Source organism: Notolepis coatsorum (assembly GCF_963971535.1).
Source record: "Notolepis coatsorum genome assembly, chromosome: 17".
NCBI classification, from domain to species: Eukaryota; Metazoa; Chordata; class Actinopteri; order Aulopiformes; family Paralepididae; genus Notolepis; species Notolepis coatsorum.
In genome coordinates, this window is record NC_140181.1 from 25393824 (window position 1) to 25416029 (window position 22206).

The window sequence follows — 22206 nt, forward strand, 5'->3', positions numbered from 1 at the left end:
CGTATCTTTTCACCTGCTCAGCGCGATCTTTCAGCGTCAGGGGTCTGCGCTTTGGAGGGATGCCGCCCCCATCGCTTCCTGATTCTACTGCGCAGGCGCGCCAACCGACCTGTAGGAGTCGCTGTCCACAACGTCCGATCCCCACCCATCAGTTTTCCCACCCCCTAATACTGCCAATTGTATTAGTACGGACGACCAGCCAAACTGAAAACAATGTGGAGAGCTGGGCTCGAACCCAGCGTCTCCAGCATTAGTGGTGAGTGCCTTGCCCACTGCACCACCTAGCCGCTTCTGAACCAATTATTCAATGATATTTGAAGCTTCGCTATGGCGACAGGGTGGGGGTGGAGGTGCTACAAAATGTAATGTCAATGTAGGTATAAAGACCTTACTGTATTTTTAACACAAACATTTTCAGTTCAGTTCCAATTTAAGTGAACGTGTCCAGCTAAATTGAGAGTGCACTGACTTTCAATTGCACATTCAATGCAGACCTACAAGTTTAGTTGGCACGCATACATTGACAGCATGCCCTGAGCAGGCAGCCAAACATAAAGATAACATTAATGTAGGCCTACATCTCCTGTCAATTACTGTGGGAAGTTCAAGTTCATCTGATGCTAATCATGCAGTGGATGTTCTATTTAGCTAAAACATGGGGGAAGTAATCCACCAAAGGGACAGTTCTTGGAAAGTTAAAGACATTGGACCTCATTCTCAAAAGCATGAAACCACAGTACCATGTGCACACAGAATCCACAGGCAACGCAAAAGCAATTTGTGACTGATCAAATTTAGATTAGATTCCAATTTAATGTCATTATACAGCACAAGTACAGTACAACGAAAATAAGTTTGACATCCAACTAGAGTGCATATGTAACAGTAAAGTGCAATAGTAATATAAAATGTACAGGTGATTAAACTGGGTATAAAATATATAGATTAGTACTGAGTAATAGTGCTAATCAGATGTATGTACAGAGTTGTAGTATTATTATGTACAGTGATACAGGTATAAAGACTCTATGGTAGTAAGTCATACTGACCAGCAGCGTAACTAGTAAGGGATATGTACAGATATAGATATAGTATATTATCTGCAGATATGTAAAAAAAGGAAACGCCGGCCAGTAAACGCAAACTTCACCGGTGTAGAATACTGTTGCAAGGAGTAGAACATAAGCGTGACATCTTATTTAGTACTGTCAATATGGGTACAACTTAAGGCCACCCAAAAAAGAGGCATGGGACGAGATAACATGTGAGGTTAACATGGTGACAGAAGAGGGGCGCACAGCTGAAGTGAAAAATAAATGGGCTGGTGATGAGGCCAAAAAAATTATCGCAAAACATAGGAGGAGCCACTGAAACAGCGGGCTCAGGTTGTCTGAGGTGGACCAGCAGCGTCTATACTTTCCGTAGCCGCATTTCTGGCAGACGCTCTCTGATTGGCCACTGTTGCGCAATCGCGTGACGAGCTGTGTCTTTGCCCATTTCCACGTCAAACAGCCTGCAAACTACCTGGCGTTCTATCGCCCTGCTCTAAGACAAACTCTAACCTTAACCAACTTCGAAAGAGTGCCTAAGCTTAACCGTCGAAAGAACTTGCCGTCACGCTCTAAGACAAACTCTAACCTTAACCAACTTCGAAAGAGTGCCTAAGCTTAACCGTCGAAAGAACTTGCCGTCACGCTCTAAGACAAACTCTAACCTTAACCAACTTCGAAAGAGTGCCTAAGCTTAACCATCGAAAGAACTTGCCGTCACGCTCTAAGACAAACTCTAACCTTAACCAACTTCGAAAGAGTGCCTAAGCTTAACCAGTGTAGAAACAGGCGTCGGGCCAATCAGAGAGCGTCTTGCCAGAAATGCGGCTACGGAAAGTATACACGCGGACCAGCACATCGAGGCCATCATGGGCACCACAGCAGTCGCCGATGTGCTAGCTGCTGCTTCCAAACGCAACCATCAGTCCGATGCTGCGCTCGACGGTGGAACGAGTGTGTGCATTGCTCTCTCTGTAGGCCTCTCTCTGTGTCAGTTTGTGGGCTGTCACCGAAGCCTGTTTTTGGGATTTGAACTTCGTCAGGGTTTTTTGAATGGACATTCGAACCTTCGTTTTTAATAATAATTTAAAAAAGAAATTCAAATATATATTTTTTTACAGTTTTTTTAACTTATTTTTTTTGTGTGTAAATATCCTCAAACTAAATCCTCAATTTGAATAGTCATTCATCTGATTAAATGAGTATTTATTTTATTTTATTAAATCTCTTTAATGAATATAACTCATCAGTTTTAATACTATAATATTAGTGTAGCCTAATATTTATCTGCAACTGTGAAGAAAAACCCCATTGGTTTAAACAGAATGAATAGACACATAAAAATAAAAAATATATTATTTTTTTATTTCTTTTATTTGAATGTTGATTTAGAATTTGAATGCCAACGTAACGAACAAATGTTTGGGCTCAGCCCTAATTTTATGTGCAGTCACACAGATGCTTCAGCAGGGAGCATAGACTGTAGGACTAGGTCGAGAGCAGGGAGCAGCCCGGCCCGGCCAAGCCCAAATTATTGATTTAAAAACAAAGCCCTACCAGGCCCGAACCCGTTTGGTCGGGTCAGGCTCGGGCAGGGATGCAGACCTCTAGTGCACGCCTGATCTGTTCTGTAAGAATGTCTAAGCACTGGAGCATCTGGGCAGTGTAGAGGTCTAAGCACTGGAGCATCTGGGTAGTGTAGAGGTCTAAGCACTGGAGCATCTGGGTAGTGTAGACTAGAGGACTAAGCACTGGAGCATCTGGGTAGTGTAGAGGTCTAAGCACTGGAGCGTCTGGGTAGACTAGAGGACTAAGCACTGGAGCATCTGGGTAGTGTAGAGGTCTAAGCACTGGAGCGTCTGGGTAGTGTAGAGGACTAAGCCCCCCCCCCTACTTGACTGATCTCCTTCTTCCCTACCACCCCACCCATTCCCTCCGGTCCCCCTCCACTGCCTCCCTCACTGTCCCGACATTCAAACTCAAAAACGTTGGTGATCAGGCCTTCTCTCGCACTGCACCCTGACTCTGGAACTCCCTCCCTCAGTCCATCAGAGACTCCCCTACACTCTCCACCTTCAAAGCTCGCCTCAAAACCCCCCGTTGCCTTCATCAACCCCCCCCCACCCATAACCCCCCCCCCTCCAACCTGATTGATGTCTGTTCCTGTCACTCTGTCTTTTTGTGTTATCTCAAGCTGTTTTCCCCCGTTTCCCCCATGGTCTCATGTTCCTTTTTTGTTTCTTTGTTTTTACTATAACTACTGTCAGCGACTTCGGGTCATTGAGAAGCGCTATATAAATAAAATTCATTATTATTATTATTATTATTATTATTATTATTATTATTATTATTATTATTATTATTATTATTATTATTATTATTATTATCTGGTTAGTGTAGAGGTCTAAGCACTTGCCTACCACCGCAGAGACCCGGGTTCAATTCCCAGCAGGGGTACCTACTACCTCCAGCTTGGTCAGTCGTCTCTACGAACACAATTGGGAGTGGGAAGCTGGTGCGGTATGAGTCCTGGTCTTTGCATCAGCGACTCCTACTGTTCGGCCAGGGCGCCGGGAGGGGTTCTGGGGGAGATAGCGTGAACCTCCCAGGTCCATTATGTTCTCCCAGTGAAACTCCTCACTGTCAGGTCAGGTGAAAAGCGGCTGGAGACTATTTATTCATCTGTATCTGTCAGTCATGCACCTGACAGCCTCTTCTCCACAGCCTGCTTTCTTGACATGGACTTAGTTTGAAGACCCTGATGTTTGAAGACCCTGATGTAAACAAGACAAACGTCTTTCTCAGGTCTGCATCCCCTTAACAATTGTGTGTATTGAGCCGTACTGTATTGTACCCATTCTGCAATATGTTAAATCAAGTTTTCATTCATTCACATCCTTATTGTCTACAATATTAAGAAACATACTACATGCTAATAACCCACATACTGCACACCCTTTAGATCATAGAAGTTACCTGTATTCATGCACAACCTAGAAAAACAAACTTAAACAAACGCATGTTTTCTGAAATGGAGGGCAGTGTGTGTGATGCGGGAGCTTTCGTTCCCGATGCAATAATAACTTCCTGTCTAATATCTGTGTTTACTGATCTTATTGCAATTTGTTATACCCAATCCTTAATACCTATTGTCAATAAAAAAAAGTCAGTTACCATTTGTAATAATTAACCCTGTCCACTCAGTCTGCACTGTTTCTGTCTATGTTAGCACAGATCAGTTTAGTTAGTCACACTTTCAGCGTGTCCATCCGTATCAAATGGTAATAATTAACGTTACATTACCTCCACCTTGTCTGCTCTGCAACAGCTTTCTCTCTATCTTTGAGTATATAATGAGAATAAAATGGAAATATAGGAGTTATTTGCACAGGCTGTATTTGACCATATCATATGCAGATAGAAAGATGAACCTTTTACCAGACCATAAGCAGATATAATTGCAAATAAAAAGTGCTCTACACATGTGATGGCAGAATGCAGGGTTGTAATTCTACTGAATCTCCATTAAATGTGATGCTGCCAAGTCTGTTCAGTCTGCCTCCATCTTGATAACAGGGACTAACAAGACCTGACCTCTATCTCTTTGAATAGAGATTCATCCATATCTGAGAATATGTCTGACATATCATTGTTTTTCTTTCATATTTTAAGTCACTGATAAATTACTTGCAATACAGAATGGTTAAGTTGCTCAAAAAGGACAATTTTGTGATATAAATCTTTTTACCATGGCAACCACTATCTGCGCAATTCCTAGCCTTTTGGCAGAGATCATTATTAATTTCAAACGTCTTGGAAACTCACATTTCACCTCAATAATTTTCATTAAGGTCCTATATTACAGTATGAACAACTAGTTTTTTCAGTGCTTGTGTACATACAGTACATCTGGGTCTCTGATGGGCCTACTAACACTCACACTGAAATAAGACAATGAAGTCCAACATGCTTCGGCCAAAATAATAAAAAAAAAAGTAAGTCTTGTTCTGAAATCCCCTGAAGCGTGTTTGTTTACCTTGCAATGCAGCTCGTTTTGGGAAATGTGTGTGTGTGTACGTGGGTTGCGTTGGAATACAGCTACCTTAGCGTCATATAACATAAAAACAATGGTTCGTGTTTGTACGTTTCCAAATGATATCAACAACATGTTGCCTACATGTAACATTCATAAACTATTGATACGTACTGACACACTCAAGCTGTGACTAGATGTTGTGCTACATGGACCCTAATACCAGAGCCATCCTGGTTCACCAAAATACTTTGAAAGAGAGATGGACAATAAAAGTAGGAGGGGAGGATGACGCATGTCTGCTGGCTTTGGGGAGTTCCTTGAGGGCGGAGGGCAGTAAACGGACAGGAGCACTTGGATTGGTCCCCGGGCGCGGCACACGCTGCAGCCCTTGTCTGCTCCCGGCTGCCCTTGGGGGGAAGGACGACGGGATGGGAGGTGCAGAGAACATTTCATTCAGCGACTCAGTGCATGTGTGTGTGTTCCTGTGGGTCGCCATCGCATGTGGGAGTCAAAATAAAGACGTCTTCTTCATCTGTGTACGGGAACGACAGGGAACGAGTCATGTATTGTAGTCTGAGGAAGCTTTATGACCAAGGCTGAGTCATGTCTATGGACAAGCAGCTTCAGGCCTCTGTTCAGATTTTAAAATGAGGCCCTCCGCCCTCAAGGAACTCCCCAAAGCTGTTCGGTTTTGACACCAGTGGTTGGCAGGATGCCAGCAGACATGCGTCATCCTCCCCTGATTGATTGAATTGATTGAAAACTTTATTAACAGATTGCAGAATGGGTACAATACAGTACGGCTCAATACAAACAACTGCTAAGAGGATGCAGACCAGACAAAGACTTTCGTCTTGTTTACACCAGGGTCCTGCATTTTCAATTCATCAAGACATTTCCGACATACAAGACATACAAATATACAGTACTGTGTAAGAAAAAGAGACCCTCCTACTTTTATTGTTCATCTCTCTTTCAATCACTTTCATTCTCTTTCTGTCTCTGTACTGTATAGCTTTGGCTATAGGGCACAACATTCTACTGTCCATCGCTACAGTACATCTCCACTCAATCTATTGACATAACAATGCTGTAGAAACCTTTTGTTGTGTCTTTGGTCATCGCTTGCTGACATACAGTCCCCTGTGTTTGTGTGTGTGTGTGCATGCCTGTGTAAAAATGTTCACAGGGAGAAACTAGACCCGGCGTTTTCAGGGAACTGGGATGTTTGCTTTATGCAGCTTCTCAGGTAGCTAAGGAAACGGCAATATGCAGACATTACATACAGTAGTTGTCAGGGAACGCTCGTTTTATGTAGGCCTATACTTCCAAGTGTATACATACCAAGTAGAGGAGGCCAGGCCTATACTTCCAAGTGCATGTGTCTGGGTTACAGAAACCCCACTCATCGGCTGGCACATTTTCCTCCGTCTCTGCTGTTATAATTTAATTTGCAAGTGTGGGTCCTATATTAACAACGAAGTCATTGAAACCATTATAGCTATTTCATTTAGATTGGTTATTGTTTTGCCATTGTCAATTAAGCATTGCGGGTAATCTGTGGACAATGATAATTTTTTTTACAATTCTGTTCAAAATGCTCCATAATCCCTTTATATTATTTTTATGGTTTTCTAATAAGTTATTATAATAATCTTTTTTAGTCATTTGTTTTTATATCTTTTATATTTACTTTCAGTATCTATAGTTCTGTCTTAGGTATTCCTTGTATAGTGTGTTCTTTTTGTAACAGGCATTTTTTTTATTCATGTGTAATCCACGGTTTCTTTGTCTCAGTTTTCTTTCTTTACATCTCTGAATAGGGCAGTTTTTGTCATAGTTGACTATATACACTAATAAATATAGTATATGCTATATTAGTATCCTCTTCATTGTATATATTGTTCCAGTTTTGAGCCAACATTATTAGTCATTTGTATCTAGGTATAGCTGCTATCTTTTTATGCTCATATTCACACTTATATATCGCAAATATTGGCAGATGATCTGCAATATCTGTCACTAATACTCCCCTCTATGTTATTTCCAAATTCATTTAATTATGTTACCAATTTGAGTTTGTAGTGATTCTAGTAGGTGTGGTTATTAAAGGATATAAATTAAAGCTATACATATGATCAATAAATGTATCTTATAAATTAATGCTTGTATGGATTAAATACATTTAAATTATAGTCGCCACGTTCAGATCATGGCACATCCGAAGGGGTGTGATTAGCCTTGAGAGACAACACCACTCTCTGATGTTCACTCCACCTTTGATTTATTGATTGATTTTCTATTCATCTCGAACCAACACACATAACAAATCACAACAAAACGATAAAAGCAAAAACAATATACATACATACACATACATATATCTACATACATACAAATAAACATATATACGTATAAACACAAACACACTCACACATACATATAAAAATAAACCAAAACATAGAATTTGGTTTGAGAAGGGGCAGAAAGAAGCAGTGCTTATCTAGTCCTGCCCCTTCCTTACATCACACAATTTACAGATTCTTGCTCTCTATCTACAGCATAGTAAATGATACTTTTTTTTTTTTTTTTTTTTTTAAAGCTGAGAGAAGAAAAGAAAGCAGTATTTGCAAGGAATAGAATATGCCATAATCATAAGTAACAGTACTACTCTAGATTTTCCTCTTTCATGTATTTGTTTAAGAATGCCTCTCATAATATAAGGTAAAGGGCTGTTGACAGAAACTCTCTGCTCAATCTTGGTAATTCCAGTACGATCGATAACCACTGTCTCTGCCTGCCTCACAATCTTAGCATGTCTTAGCACTATACACACACACATGGGGGCGACAGTGGCTTGGGAGGTAGAGCAGTCGTCTGGCAATCTGGAGGTTCCCGGTTCGATTCCCGCTCCTCCCGGACAGCGTGTCGATGTGTCCTTGAGCAAGACACTTAACCCCTAATTGCTCCCGATGAGCAGGTTGGCACCTTGCATGGTTGCCTCTGCCGTCAGTGTGTGAATGTGTGAGTGAATGGGTAAAAAGTAACAAATTGGTGGGAGCTCCAGTAGCTCACCGCATATCTCGGCGCTATTTCTGCGTCGGGGAAAACCGTGCTGCGTCACGGATCTGGTGGACTCCGAGTTCGATTCCCGGACCCGCCGTCATTTGCCAGAATGTCGTCCCCTGATCTATATCCCGTTTCACCCTGTATCTGTCGGTCATGCTTGACCAGAAAAGCGATGAACGCTAAAAAATATAGTTAAAAAAAAAAAAAAAGGTAACAAATTGTTAAGCGCTTTGGATAAAAGTGCTATATAAAAAAGCAGCCATTTACACACACACACACCAAATCAATTTAGTCCCTGACATTCATCCAGCAGCTAAGACGCTCCGCTGCAGGGAATTCCTCCCACTGCTAAAAGTGTGGGTAACACATCCACAAACATTTCTATTTCTATTCATTCTGCTATCCATGCTACCATCATTTCATATAAAACCATAATCTCTTCACTTTGATTTGTAAAGTCTCTGTTGGTTGAATTAGAGATGTACTGCCTACTGTGCCTAGTTTTCAATATATTGGTATAGACAGCAGTGTAGCCCCTAAACAAGCACACAGTTACTTACTACACATGATGTACAGTATCCTCTAAGAGCCATCTTCACACCACAGCACATACTGGTACCCAGGTCCGAGACCACTGTTACTGGTACCCAGGTCAGAGACCACCGGTACTGGTACCCAGGTCCGAGAGGGATCAGTCTTCATGCTAGCAGTAGTAACACATTTTGTTATTTGGTGTTTAGTTCCAGAGAGATTCTCATTATTTTCTCCTCTTATGCCAAACATACATAGCTATCATAGGATCTGGCTGAAATAGTATTTCCAAGACCTCTGACAGTGTTTTAAATATTGAACTCCAGTAAGTGGACAGTTAGGACACAACCAAAAGACCTGACAATAAAAATGAATGGAAAGTTGAATCTAATTGTTTTGACCTACATACCAAATAGATTAATAGGTTAAGAGAGAGACGTAGATGATTTATATTGTCGTGTTAAGAGAGAGAGAGACGTACTGTAGATTATTTGTATTGTGGTGTTAAGAGAGAGACGTAGATGATTTGTATTGTGGTGTTAAGAGAGAGACGTAGATTATTTGTATTGTGGTGTTAAGAGAGAGACGTAGATGATTTGTATTGTGGTGTTAAGAGAGAGAGATTTGTGGCTTTATTTTAATTGTATCATTCCCTGGCTTTTGCTGAAACAACACATGGTTTTCACGTCAACATACATTATTGAGGACAAAAAAACTCAATAGAGAGTTTGTGTATTTTCTGGATAACAGACCATCGGACTAATGAGCTTCCTTTTCAACTAATTGAGGCAGCGACACTTCAGAACAATGGGTTTTGTTTTCAGGAGAACAGACTGTCGGACCAATGGGCTTTCAGTCCAATGGTAAATGTTTCGGCCTATTGAACTGTCTGAAAAATGGGGCGTTGGACTTATGGTGCTGTGCCAATTCCTCAGAAAAAGAAAAACACGAGAGTGAAACCCTTTTGGATGTTACAATGTCCTGTTGGTATCAAGAACCTAATCTGTAAAGCCGTCAAACAGCAACCTCTAGGCAAAAGAGCCCCGCTTGGTATTGCCTTTTGTTTCCATTTTTTGTTTTGGTCTGATGTGTTAGAATTGTACCAATTACAATGTGTTTTAGAATTGAGTGGGGACAAGGAAGGGGGTTGCTACTGCTGGCCACACCTCAGGCTCTGACAAGAGAGGTCTGGAGAAATTCACACTATAATCAATTACTCAACTCCAACCCACACATCAGACCAAAACAACAAAATGTAAACAATGTTAAATACTAAGCAGGGATCTTTTGCCTAGATGTTGCTGTTTAACAGCATTACAGATTCTACCTGAGAGTTCTAAATACCTGTGTGTAATACGGCTACTGAGAGCTCTAAATAGCTGTGTAATATGACTACTTAGAGCTCTAAATGTCTGTATGTAACATGGCTACTGAGAGCTCTAAATATCTGTGTGTGTATCTGTGTGTCACAAATTATTGTTAAAAAACAGGCTAGCATATGTATGATTAGCAACAACACTTATTTTGATGGATTTTCAGTTTTTTTGTAATGTCAGATTGAAAAAAATACAATCTTTTATTCAACTTCAGCCCTGATCATAACACCACATATTCATTTTATAATTCTAACCCTTTAAATGCCAGTGTGTGTGATGGCATATATTTGCAATATATCAAATGCAAAGTAGATTTTTCTGGGGGGGATTATTACAGGCTAGCATGTGTCAATGATTAACAACAACAGTTTTTTGTAAGGGTCCCGCCTCCACCAATCGCATGCGGCTCCCTTTGTGTGTGTGTGTGAGAGCAAGAGAGAGAGAGAGATAGTTCTCCAACTTGTGTGAGTTGCAGTGATCTCCTGGTTGTTCCCCACCTAGGTTATCTAACTATTGCGCTGCTGCAACTAGAAACACTGGCCTGGCCTGCTTCTATGTTCAGTGGCCTGACTGCATAAAAAAAAAAAAATTGGGAACCCCTGCTCTAAATGTCTGTGTGTAATATGCCTATTGAGTGCTCTAGTCTAAATTACTCTGTGTGTGTGTGTTCCAGATGGGAGGAGGAGCTGTCAAAGACCCAGCAGATGGAGGCCCTTGTGGAGACCCTTCAGGAGGTGACGTCTCCTCACCACATCCTGACCTACCAACTACTCTCAAATAGAAACCATATTGATGACCATCACTCTGTGTGTGTGTGTGTGTGTGTCTGTCTGTGTGTCTGTCTGTCTGCCTGTCTGTGTGTGTGTCTGTCTGTCTGTCTGTCTGTCTGTCTGTCTGTCTGTCTGTCTGTCTGTCTGTCTGTCTGTCTGTCTGTCTGTCTGTCTGTCTGTCTGTCTGTCTGTCTGTCTGTCTGTCTGTCTGTCTGTCTGTCTGTCTGTCTGTCTGTCCGTGTGTGTGTGTGTGTGTGTGTGTGTGTGTGTGTGTGTGTGTGTGTGTGAGGATCTGTTCTCACCATAAATGTTAAGAACATATATTCATGACCCCAAGAAGAAGAACGCCATTGCATTTTGATGACCCCAGGACCATTCCTCTAGCGCCACCATCAGGCCAAAATGTTCAGTCTTTTTGCTATTATTATATCTCGACTGGCCTGATTGCCATGAAATTTGATGTGCATATGCATGATTCCAAGTGGAAGAAAGCTGTTGCCAAACCTTTCTTTTTCAAATGAGCATATCTTCTGACCTATTAGTCATACAGTCACAAAATTTGCTGTGAATATTCATGAACCCTAGAGGGATTTTGGTGACCCTATGACCTTTCCTCTAGCGCCACCATATGGCAATATCAGCAACTCTTGTTTCTGTCACCTACCCAGTAAAATGTTGCATGTGAATGTAACAGCAAAGTGGGGGGATTGTTAGGCCTTGGTGGAGGTCTCCACTCAAATAATTTTTTCTGAAAGTATACTTTTTATGTATTCAGAAGGTATACTAAAGTTAGAGACCAGACGTTCAAATGTCAGTGGTACCTCCAGCTTGGTCACTTCTCCCTATAAACACAATAAGGAAGTGTTCCTGGGTGCGAAGCCGGTGGGGTATGAGTCCTGGTCGTTGCAACAGTGACTCCTACTGGTCGGTCAGGGCACCTGTTCAGCTGGGAGGGGATCTGGGGGAGATAGCATGAACCTCTGCATGCGTTATGCTCTCCCATTGAAGCTCCTAGCTGTGAAAAGAAGCGGCTGGTGACTACATGTATTGGAGGAGGCATGCGGTAGTCTACACCCTGCCCAGACCAACAGAGGAGACATGTGGTAGTCTACACCCTCCCCAGACCAACAGAGGAGACATGTGGTAGTCTACACCCTGCCCAGACCAACAGAGGAGACATGTGGTAGTCTACAGCCTCCCCAGACCCACAGAGGAGGCATGTGGTAGTCTACACCCATCCCAGACCGACAGAGGAGGCATGTGGTAGTCTACACCCTCCCCAGACCGACAGAGGAGGCATGTGGTAGTCTACACCCATCCCAGACCCACAGAGAAGGCATGTGGTAGTCTACACCCTCCCCAGACCAACAGAGTAGACATGTGGTAGTCTGCACCCTCCCCAGACCGACAGTAGGGTAGTCTACACCCTCCCCAGACCGGCAGTAGGGTAGTCTACACCCTCCCCAGACCGACAGTAGGGTAGTCTACACCCTCCCCAGACCGACATACATAATGACTAAATTGGGGGATGGGAACAAAAAAAGGTAGAAAGGCTAAATTAAAAGTTGTGTTAAATTCTCCACGGGCCAACTCTGGTCTGATGGCCGAAGGCTGACATGGTCCAGCTGGAGATATCATTCCCTCTCTGCCAGCGGAGGTAGAATGATATCTCTCCTTCAGGGACATTCTGCCTTTTCTGGTTCTGCCGATCCCTCTGGTACGCAGTGCGCTTATCTACTGTGTGTGAGTGAGTGTGTATTCTGGCTGTATGCATTATTCATGTATGTGTCTAGTCTACAGTGTTAGTTTCTTCACCCTGCAGCTTTACAGACACTGCTACTGCCATGCCTCTAACACACAGGAGAACACGCTGTTGAAGCAAATACAACAATATTCACAAAACCCTATTGTACCTTACCTCCCTCTCCCTCCATCCCTCTTCCTCCCTCCCACTCTCCCTCTCTCTGTACCACCCGCCCTCTCTCTCTATCCCTCCCTCCCGACCTACCTCCCTCCCTCCCTCCCACCCATCCGACCACCCTCTTTCCCTCCCTCTCTCCCACCCGACCTACCTCCCTCCCTCCCATCTGACTACCCTCTCCCTCCATCCCTCCATCCCTCCCTCCCTCCTTCCCATCCGACCTACCTCCCTCTCTCCCACCCGACCACCCTCCCTCCCGCCCTCTCTCCCTTCCTCCCTCCCTCCCTCCCTCCCTCCCTCCCTCCCCTCTCTCCCTCCCTCCCTCCCTCGGTCTATATAACCCTCCCTCCCTCTCGGTCTATATAACCCTCCCTCCCTCCCTCTCGGTCTATATAACCCTCCCTCCCTCCCTCCCTCCCTCCCTCTCGGTCTATATAACCCTCCCTCCCTCACTCTCGGTCTATATAACCCTCCCTCCCTCCCTCCCTCTCGGTCTATATAACCCTCCCTCCCTCCCTCCCTCCCTCCCTCCCTCCCTCCCTCCCTCCCTCCCTCCCTCCCTCCCTCTCGGTCTATATAACATTCCTTCCCTCCCTCCCTCCCTCCCTCCCTCCCTCCCTCCCTCCCTCTCGGTCTATATAACCCTCCCTCCCTCCCTCCCTCCCTCCCTCCCTCCCTCCCTCCCTCCCTCCCTCCCTCCCTCCCTCCCTCCCTCCCTCCCTCCCTCCCTCTCGGTCTATATAACCCTCCCTCCCTTCCTCCCTCCCTCTCGGTCTATATAACCCTCCCTCCCTCCCTCTCTCTCGGTCTATATAACCCTCCTCCCTCCCTCCCTCTCGGTCTATATAACCCTCCCTCCCTCCCTCCCTCCCTCCCTCCCTCCCTCCCTCCCTCCCTCCCTCCCTCCTATATAACCCTGCACCTACTGTTCTCCCAGCAGAGTGCCCAAGAGTCAGAGGGGGTGCAGGAGGAGCTGACTGACAGAGTGGAGAGGCTGAGGACTGAACTGGTCATCTTTAAAAGCCTGATGACAGACGTAAGCAATGACTGGAACCCCCCCCCTCACACACACAAAAATATGTCAAAAGAAGATTAGATATCTCTTCATTCAGGTCCAGTTTAAAAAAAGGGTTGAATGATCTCCATCTCGCCTCTAATGTCTACGTTCTCCTGCTTCATTTCAGTGATTCTTCCCACTTCACCGTCTAATGTCACAATATTTTGCATAGTTTGGTTCATGGATGGAGTTTTACTGGAAATTCCCTCGACTTTGCTGTTGTCACGTTTTAGTTTATTAATGGAGGGACAGACAGATAACGTGAGAGACAGGCTCGCTAACTCACAGTGTGCTGAGAGGACAGACAGATACAGTCAGAGAGACAGGCTCACTAACTCACAGTGTGCTGAGAGGACAGACAGATAACAGTGAGAGACAGGCTCACTAACTCACAGTGTGCTGAGAGGACAGACAGATACAGTCAGAGAGACAGGCTCACTAACTCACAGTGTGCTGAGAGGACAGACAGATACAGTGTGAGGCCTGTGGATCCTGAATACAGACCCTCTTTGTTACCCTGGCCCCTCTGGTTTTGGCTGGCTTTTTATAACTCCAATGTGGAATGTCTATGGCCTCGTACAAATTTTTAAAGGACCATACCAGCCTAGGTTTGATCTCTTGCCATCACCAGAGATTGCCCCTGTCTTTAAGTAATGTGTTTGTAGGTTTGTGTGTTTTAGCAGATCTCAGCCTACCTTACCTCTCAGCTGCTGCTGATAATAACATTACAAGTTATAACAGTTTGAGATCCGCAGGAGGTGTTGTAAGACAACTCAGTGTAATATAGCCTTTATTATTTTCAGATATTCATATTTTCAGATGGTGTCTAGGTCTAGTACAATCACAATCAAAGAGGGCCTATGACCGTAGTGCTCCTGACGGGTGCTCAGTCTTTATTAGACTGCAAGGCATTCTGGAGGCATCTAGTCTCTCCCACGCAAGTGCAATCAACAGAAAATATTCACTCCCAAGCTCTCCCTCCTCTCTCTGGGGTGAATGCAATCACATATGACCACTACCATTACCGCCCACCCCAGTGACCACGCCCTCCACCTAAAGTGACAGTGCAGTGCACAACACAGAGCATAGAAAAGACACTTCCATGGCTCCTACAGTATGAAAGACAGGAGATGTTGTCACTTTGAGTTGCTCTCAATATTAGGGCTGTAACGGTACACAAAAACCACGGTTCGGTACGTACCTAGGCTTTTGAGTTTTAAATTAAGTTCTGCATGCAAAAAAAAGTAACGTATTCGTTGTATTCGTTCGGTACACAGCGTGTACTGAACTGAAGGTCCCGTACTGAAACGGTTCGGTACAAATACGTGTACCGTTACACCCCTACTCAATATCAATCTTTGCTCACCGCTTACCCAGTTGAAAATGTAATTTTGTTTGTCTTGTCTACATACAGCCTATACGAAAGGACCTACAATGCATTTCTCCTACTTACAAGTATGGTCCATACAGCCAACACAGTGAGGTTCCACCTGTGAGTGGCCCCCATTGTAGCCAGCCATTGAAGATCAAAACTTGTATCCCAGGCAAACCGTATCATGTAGGTTCATAATCTTTGACGGAGGTATATATTATTTAATTATTATACTGTTACAACCAATAAAGGTAAATGTTTTAACTTAATCTTTTATAAAATGTGTTTTATATCGTAATCTTTACTAATTTCCATGATAACTACTATAGTACCCATATGCCTCGGCCCAATCACAACTACTTTTGTGTCATTCCAGGTCATTCTCATTTGTTTTCGCAGCATATTTCACCGCCATCTTTGTTTTCATTGTAGTTATGACTAAACCGTTCAAAACATGACAACGACGGCATTTAAAATCTCAGCTCCACAGAGTTCGCTCTGGTCTTCAAATGCAGAGGCATATGGGTACTGTAGTAGTTACCATGGAAACAAGTAGAGATTCAATTGCATTAGGTACACAGTCATGACCTGTAGATCTAAAAATGTAGATCTCATTTAATTATGCTCAACTCTGCTCCCGTCAAAAGTCAGACCAATAAATCTGCTACCTTGAAAAACGTACAATATATGGTAAAAGACCATATGAAATTATTTGTCTGGAACTAGGCCGGTCTTAAAATGATTATGTGACTCACCAGGTCTATTGCTGCGGATTAGTTCCAGTTCAGGCAGACTCGAAGTGATCACTGTTACTTTATAACATAGTTCCAGGAAAAGGTACAATGTCTGTGATCCTCACAGCGATGAATTATACTGACCAAAACAAATAGTATGACAATGGAGTTCTATGACTTCTGTATACAAGCTATAATCTGGTGTTGGCTGGATGTACCAGACTTGTAAGTAGAAGAAATGCATTATGCTTAGGTTTTGGTCTTTTCGTAGACTATCTGGACCATAAGAAGAAAAAAATATATACAGTATGCCAGCCTTATCCTTTAAAGGAACACACCAACATTATGGGAAATTCCCTTACTGTCTTCTCCAGTGTCGGACAAGAAGATAGATGCCAATTTCCTCTCTGTGCGTTCAGTAGGAAACTATGCAGCTGCATGCTAGCCTACAGTAGCTTCCATAATGAATGGAAATGGATACGTAGTGGCTAGCCTAGCAAAAACCCCAGGGCCATATTCCCCGTACCTGGTTCAACTAAGTCGATCAAAAGTCCCATTATCCAGATTCAATTAACCCGATGTTTGAATCCGGGCTTTCCCTGTTCCTCGAACGCTGATTCAGTCTTGTTAATTCGAACCAGACTTGATACTCAGGATAATTGCGCGCGGCCGCCTCACCTGAAAAGACAGCAGGTGTCGATCGCAGAAATCCTGATTTTCTAACGGCATTGATTGATTGATTTACATTTCTTTAACAGATTGCAGAATGGGTACAATACAGTACGGCTCAATAGCCTCGCCGACAAGTTAAATGCATATCTATAGGCTAATTTTAAATCCCTCATTACCCCAATCAATCAGATTATATTTCTTTAAATGTGCCTGCTGGCAGTAGGCTTAATGGAATGAATAATCGAATGAGATCTTGCTAGCGAAAATAATTAGTTCAACTCTTTCAGAATAAGTAGATACAAACAAGCCCAAAGAGTATCTAATTGATACGAAATAATAGATACTTATGAGGATATCTGTACTGTATGCGCTCGGCTTAGGTATCATGTACTTTATATATAAATACATGGTTCCCAAAGTTTTCAAGGCGCGACCCCTGAAATAACGTGTCAGAGAGGCTTGGAGGGAGGCTATACAGTTTCACTATTAATCAGGTTTTAATCTGTTTCGGACATCATCCATACATGCATTGAATTGATTAACCTTTGGTTTATACCAGTGACACCTCATGTTCATCATCAGATAACAGTGATTGAACAGATAAATGCATTTTCTCAAATTAATTCATAAAAACGTCAAAGGCTCATTCAATTTCTCAAATCTGTCATCAGTGCATCTCATCAGACATTTTAATCCCAGTTACAATATCACAATAACGTGTGAGTGACAGTGATACAATTCAACAATCCACAGATTCAGATTCCTCATAATTAATATCCACAGTCCACGCATAAAGACGCTTCAATTTATGCTTGAATGAAACACAATCCGGGCGCTCCGTTAAGCAAATACATCAACAGCGAAGAATATGAAACTAATCAGAGCAAAACGCCCGATAGGATTCACATTTGCAATGTAAAATAACCACATAGTGTGTCGCGACGAGCGAGCGCCGTATCCGTATAACTATGACGTGCATTATTTAGGACAAAGTAAATCTATAGGCTGAATATGATCTATTATCAGCATTTTAGGTATATTATTTTACATTTCAAAAGCCCCCTCTAGAAAAACGAAGCACAAAAACATAATTCAGAATGGTATAATGGGATCTAGACTGTGAGAAATATTTCAGGAAGGGAGCTGGCATTTCTTTGCGAGGGCGTGGCCATGGTTTATCCAGCTAACTGAACTAAACCCTGCCCTCGACCAGGTTCAAACTTTTTGATATGTTGCCATAGTGATTTAGACAATCCGACGAAAATGATCCGGCTAACTCAGTTAGCCAGGTACGAGGAACAGGGCCCAGGAAAGGTGTTAGTTGGTCAACTAGGCTAGCTGCTACGCTTCTGCTTCCATTTGTTGTGCTAAGCTAGGCGTTTAGCCGGATACTGTAAGCTTCTACTGAACATATCTTCTTGTCCGACTCTGGAGAAGACGGTACAATGTTGATGTAATGTTCCTTTAAGATTTTCAGGTCCATTTTGGCTCATCTGCCTCCTGCTCTTTACTGAACCTCATGTGTCTTGCTGTTATAATAATAATAATAATAATAATAATAATAATAATAATAATAATAATAATATAATAATAATAATAATACATACAATTTATATAGCGCTTTTACGGTGCTCAAAGACGCTTTACAGTGTAAACAACAAAAAAACACAACAAAACAAAACACAACAAAAACGTTTAATGGATGTGGCTGGGGGGGGGGGGGGGGGGCATTACAGAGAAGAGTGCAACTGCAGCAAAAGACCTGTCCCCCCAGGTCCAGAGCTTGGTCTTGACGGGAGTCAGTATGTTGGCATCAGCAGACCTGAGGCGACGGGTAGGGGTGTGGCGATGGAGGAGGTGTGGGGGGGGGGGGGGGGGGGGGGGGGGGGGCAGGTTGTTGAGGGCTCTGAATGTGATGAGCAGTGTTTTGAAGTGTATATCCAGTATTTTATTGGGAGCCAGTGAAGATTGCCGAGGACAGGGGTGATGTGGTCAGAGCAGTGGGTGGAGGTGAGCATGTTTTTGACATATTGTTGAGTTTATTGAGGATGTTGTTTGGTGAGCCATATAGGATGCTATTGCAATAGTCAAGTCGGGATGAAATTAATACATGGACCAGCAGTGGAGAGTGATAGTGATGGGCGGGGACAGGCAATGTTCTTGAGGTGGAAAAAGGCTGTTTTGCTGATCTGGTACAGATTACATGGGGGATGAATGAGAGGGTGGGGTCGAGGATGATGCTGAGGTTGCGGACGTGAGTGGAGAGAGGGTGACAATGGAACCATCGTGTTGATTGTTGAGGGATAAATCCTGGGTTGAGCGGGTGAGGGAGTTTGGGCCAATGATGATGATTTACGATTTGTCACAGTTGAGTTTTACAAAGTTGTTTTGCATCCATATTTTAATGTCAGTGAGGCAATTGGTGAGGGTGGAATGAGTAGGGGCAGAGATAGTCTTGGTGGAGAGGTAAAGCTGAGTAGCATTGGCGTAGCGGTGGAAGGCCATAATGATGCAAGATTCACCTTATTCATTGTAAAACAATCCGCTTTCTCCACATACATACACAGACAAACAAACACAGTACTACAAGTTAGAATTTATACTGTTTTTTCCCTTTTTTATAAATCTGTTTTTAATTTAATTTTAAATTGTATTTATAAAAAATGTATAGAACATTTAATATGAACAATTTTCTATTCCCTCCGATATTTAATTGAAATGTTTATAATCCTGCTTTTGATAATGTCTGGAGTAGTAACATTGGCGGTAGTAGCCATGGTTATTTTCTAAGCTTCACTAAGATGACATTTCTATCTTACAGCAAATGTCCGATTTGGACACAGCCATTCAGGAGAAGGCCATGAAGGTAGACATGGACATCTGCAGACGCATCGACATCACTGCCAAACTGTGTGACGCGGCGCAACGGCGCAACTCGGAGGACATGAGCAAAATGTTCTATCATGCTAGTCCCTCCAGGAACCCCTCTGAGTTTAGCAAGGTAACGCTTCAATGAATGCTTTCTTCCTCATCGTCTCCTCTCAGTATTGTACTCACATACACATTAGTGACATTTTAAAGTTGTTCTGGACTAAAGGAATTCCTAGTCCAACTCATTATCATAGCGTTTGCTCGACTAATCAAATAGTCTGCTTATGAATAGAAAGATCTGGTAAATATTACACACTTCTGCCTGCTCATCCAATTATGCAGAACGGGCTCTTTTAAATCTACTGATCATTAAAGACCAAAGCAGGTTTGTGAAAGTGATTGGGACACTTAGAGACATGCTTATCATTTACAAGAAAATAATGAATCTGACCACTAGATCACTCAACTTGCCTTTTACAACATTTTAAGCGGCTGCATTGCGAGCTGCATTGTTCACATACTTGCCTGCATAGTTTACCTGGAGGATTCAATTCCATACATTACGCTCCAAAGGAACGCCCTCTTGTGAGGGGGCGTACTTAACATGTATTTAAAAGCAAGTATACCGCGGTCCTAGTTTTGTCTATTGGAATACCTAGGATATGTGAATGAATAGCATTCTCCCGTCCTTCATCAACACATTTCGAGGTGCCGTTGAGCAAGGCACTCTACCGGGTGCTCGGCATTCTACAGTAGTAGACTGTGTGGTAGTCGTAGTTGTCAATGCATCTACATGTGGACGTGAAGCAGGGTGCTGCTCAGACAGCCTTCAGAGGGGGAATACATGTCTCTCTATTTATTTCTTGTGACAATGGTGACTTTGAGTTGGCTCCTCCCGCTCAGGTGGCAGCGGCCTGCAGGCGGAAAGAGTTCAAGGGAGCGTCGGAGGATAAGAGCCTGAAGGCTGATGAGCAAGGCACCGAGGAGAAAGATGACGAAGGGGCTGTGGCGGGCTCCATCAACATCACAGATGAAATGAAACGCGTGCTGAACCAGCTGTAAGTATCACACCTTGGACCTCTGTAGTCTCTCTGGGGCACTTTAGTGTAGAGAGGTCGAAGCACTTTCCTACCACCGCCAACACCCGGGTTAAAATTCCTGTCAGCGGTACCTCCGGGTTGGTAAGTCGTTCCTCGAACACAATTGCGAGTGTTCACAGGTGGGAAGCTAGTGTGGGGTATGAGTCCTGGTCATTGCAATAGCGACTCCTACTGGTTGCTCCTTGTTCAGCAGGGAGGGGATCTGGGGGAGATAGCGTGAACCTCAGTGCACTTTACGCTCTCCCAGTGAAACTCCTCGCTGTCGAGTGGCTGGAGACTCCACATGTATCGGAGGAGGCATGTGGTAGTCTACACCCTCCCCAGACCCACAGTAGAGTAGTCTACACCCTCCCCAGACCCACAGTAGGGTAGTCTACACCCTCCCCAGACCGACAGTAGGTGGTCTACACCCTCCCCAGACCGACAGTAGGGTAGTCTACACCCTCCCCATACGCACTTGGTCCCCTGGGCCCAAACCTCTCCACCTCTGTCAGGAACCTCGGGGTCATCTTCGACAGTAATTTTAAATTCGATAGACAGGTCAGCGCCGTAGTGAAAAACAGCTTTTACCACCTTAGACTCCTGGCGAAGACAAAGGCATACCTCTCCCAAAGTAACCTAGAGACGGTGATACATGCCTTTGTCACCACCCGCCTCGACTACTGCAATGCTCTGTACACGGGCATTGACAAGTCCCTCCTCCGCCGCCTACAACTGGTGCAGAACGCAGCCGCGCGCCTCCTCACCAAAACAAGAAAATACGAACACATCAGCCCAGTTTTGGCCTCGCTCCACTGGCTGCCTATTAGCTTCAGGACCGATTTTAAATTAGCACTAAATGTTTTTAAATCATTAAATGGCACGGCTCCCTCCTATCTGTCCGAGCTCCTGCACCACCACACCCCCCACCGATCCCTCAGATCAGCTGACCAGATGCTATTGGTGGTACCCAGAACCAGGCTCAAAACTAGGGGAGACAGAGCTTTCTCCACCGCAGCGTACGGACTGCCCAGACCGTACAGGCTTTTAAATCACTCTTGAAAACCTACCTGTTCTCCTTGGCCTTCCCCCCTACTTAACCACCACTAGACCCCTGGCCCTTCTATCCTCTTTGTTTTACTGTGTCCTACCAGTTTTTATTATTTTCATTGCTTTATTATGTTTTTAATCCTATATCTCGCACCATATTGTTTGTTTTTGTTGCTTTCATTGCTTTGCTATGTTTTTTTTCCTTCTTTTAATCTTATACCTTACCTTGTTTTTATCAACTTGCTTGTGAAGCACTTTGGTGTCAGCTGCTGCTGCCTGGAAATGTGCTATACAAATAAAACTGACTTGACTTGACTCCCCAGACCGACAGTAGGGTGGTCTACACCCTCCCCAGACCGACAGTAGGGTGGTCTACACCCTCCCCAGACCGACAGTAGGGTAGTCTACACCCTCCCCAGACTGACAGTAGGGTAGTCTACACCCTCCCCAGACTGACAGTAGGGTGGTCTACACCCTCCCCAGACCGACAGTAGGGTGGTCTACACCCTCCCCAGACCGACAGTAGGGTAGTCTACACCCTCCCCAGACCGACAGTAGGGTAGTCTACACCCTCCCCAGACTGACAGTAGGGTGGTCTACACCCTCCCCAGACTGACAG

At 43.8% G+C, this 22206-nt stretch overlaps 1 protein-coding gene across 1 annotated transcript in view; it reads left to right on the forward strand.

Annotated features, from left to right (window-relative positions):
* iffo2a (intermediate filament family orphan 2a) overlaps positions 1-22206 on the forward strand; it is a gene marked incomplete at its 3' end in the record, with an annotated part of 34930 nt that overhangs the window by 1891 nt on the left and 10833 nt on the right. Inside the window, exons 2-6 of the mRNA XM_084333390.1 lie at positions 10735-10795; positions 13693-13788; positions 15224-15301; positions 19409-19588; positions 20362-20516. Coding sequence (XP_084189516.1) covers positions 10735-10795; positions 13693-13788; positions 15224-15301; positions 19409-19588; positions 20362-20516 — 570 coding nt within the window. The remainder of the gene's footprint in view (positions 1-10734; positions 10796-13692; positions 13789-15223; positions 15302-19408; positions 19589-20361; positions 20517-22206) is intronic.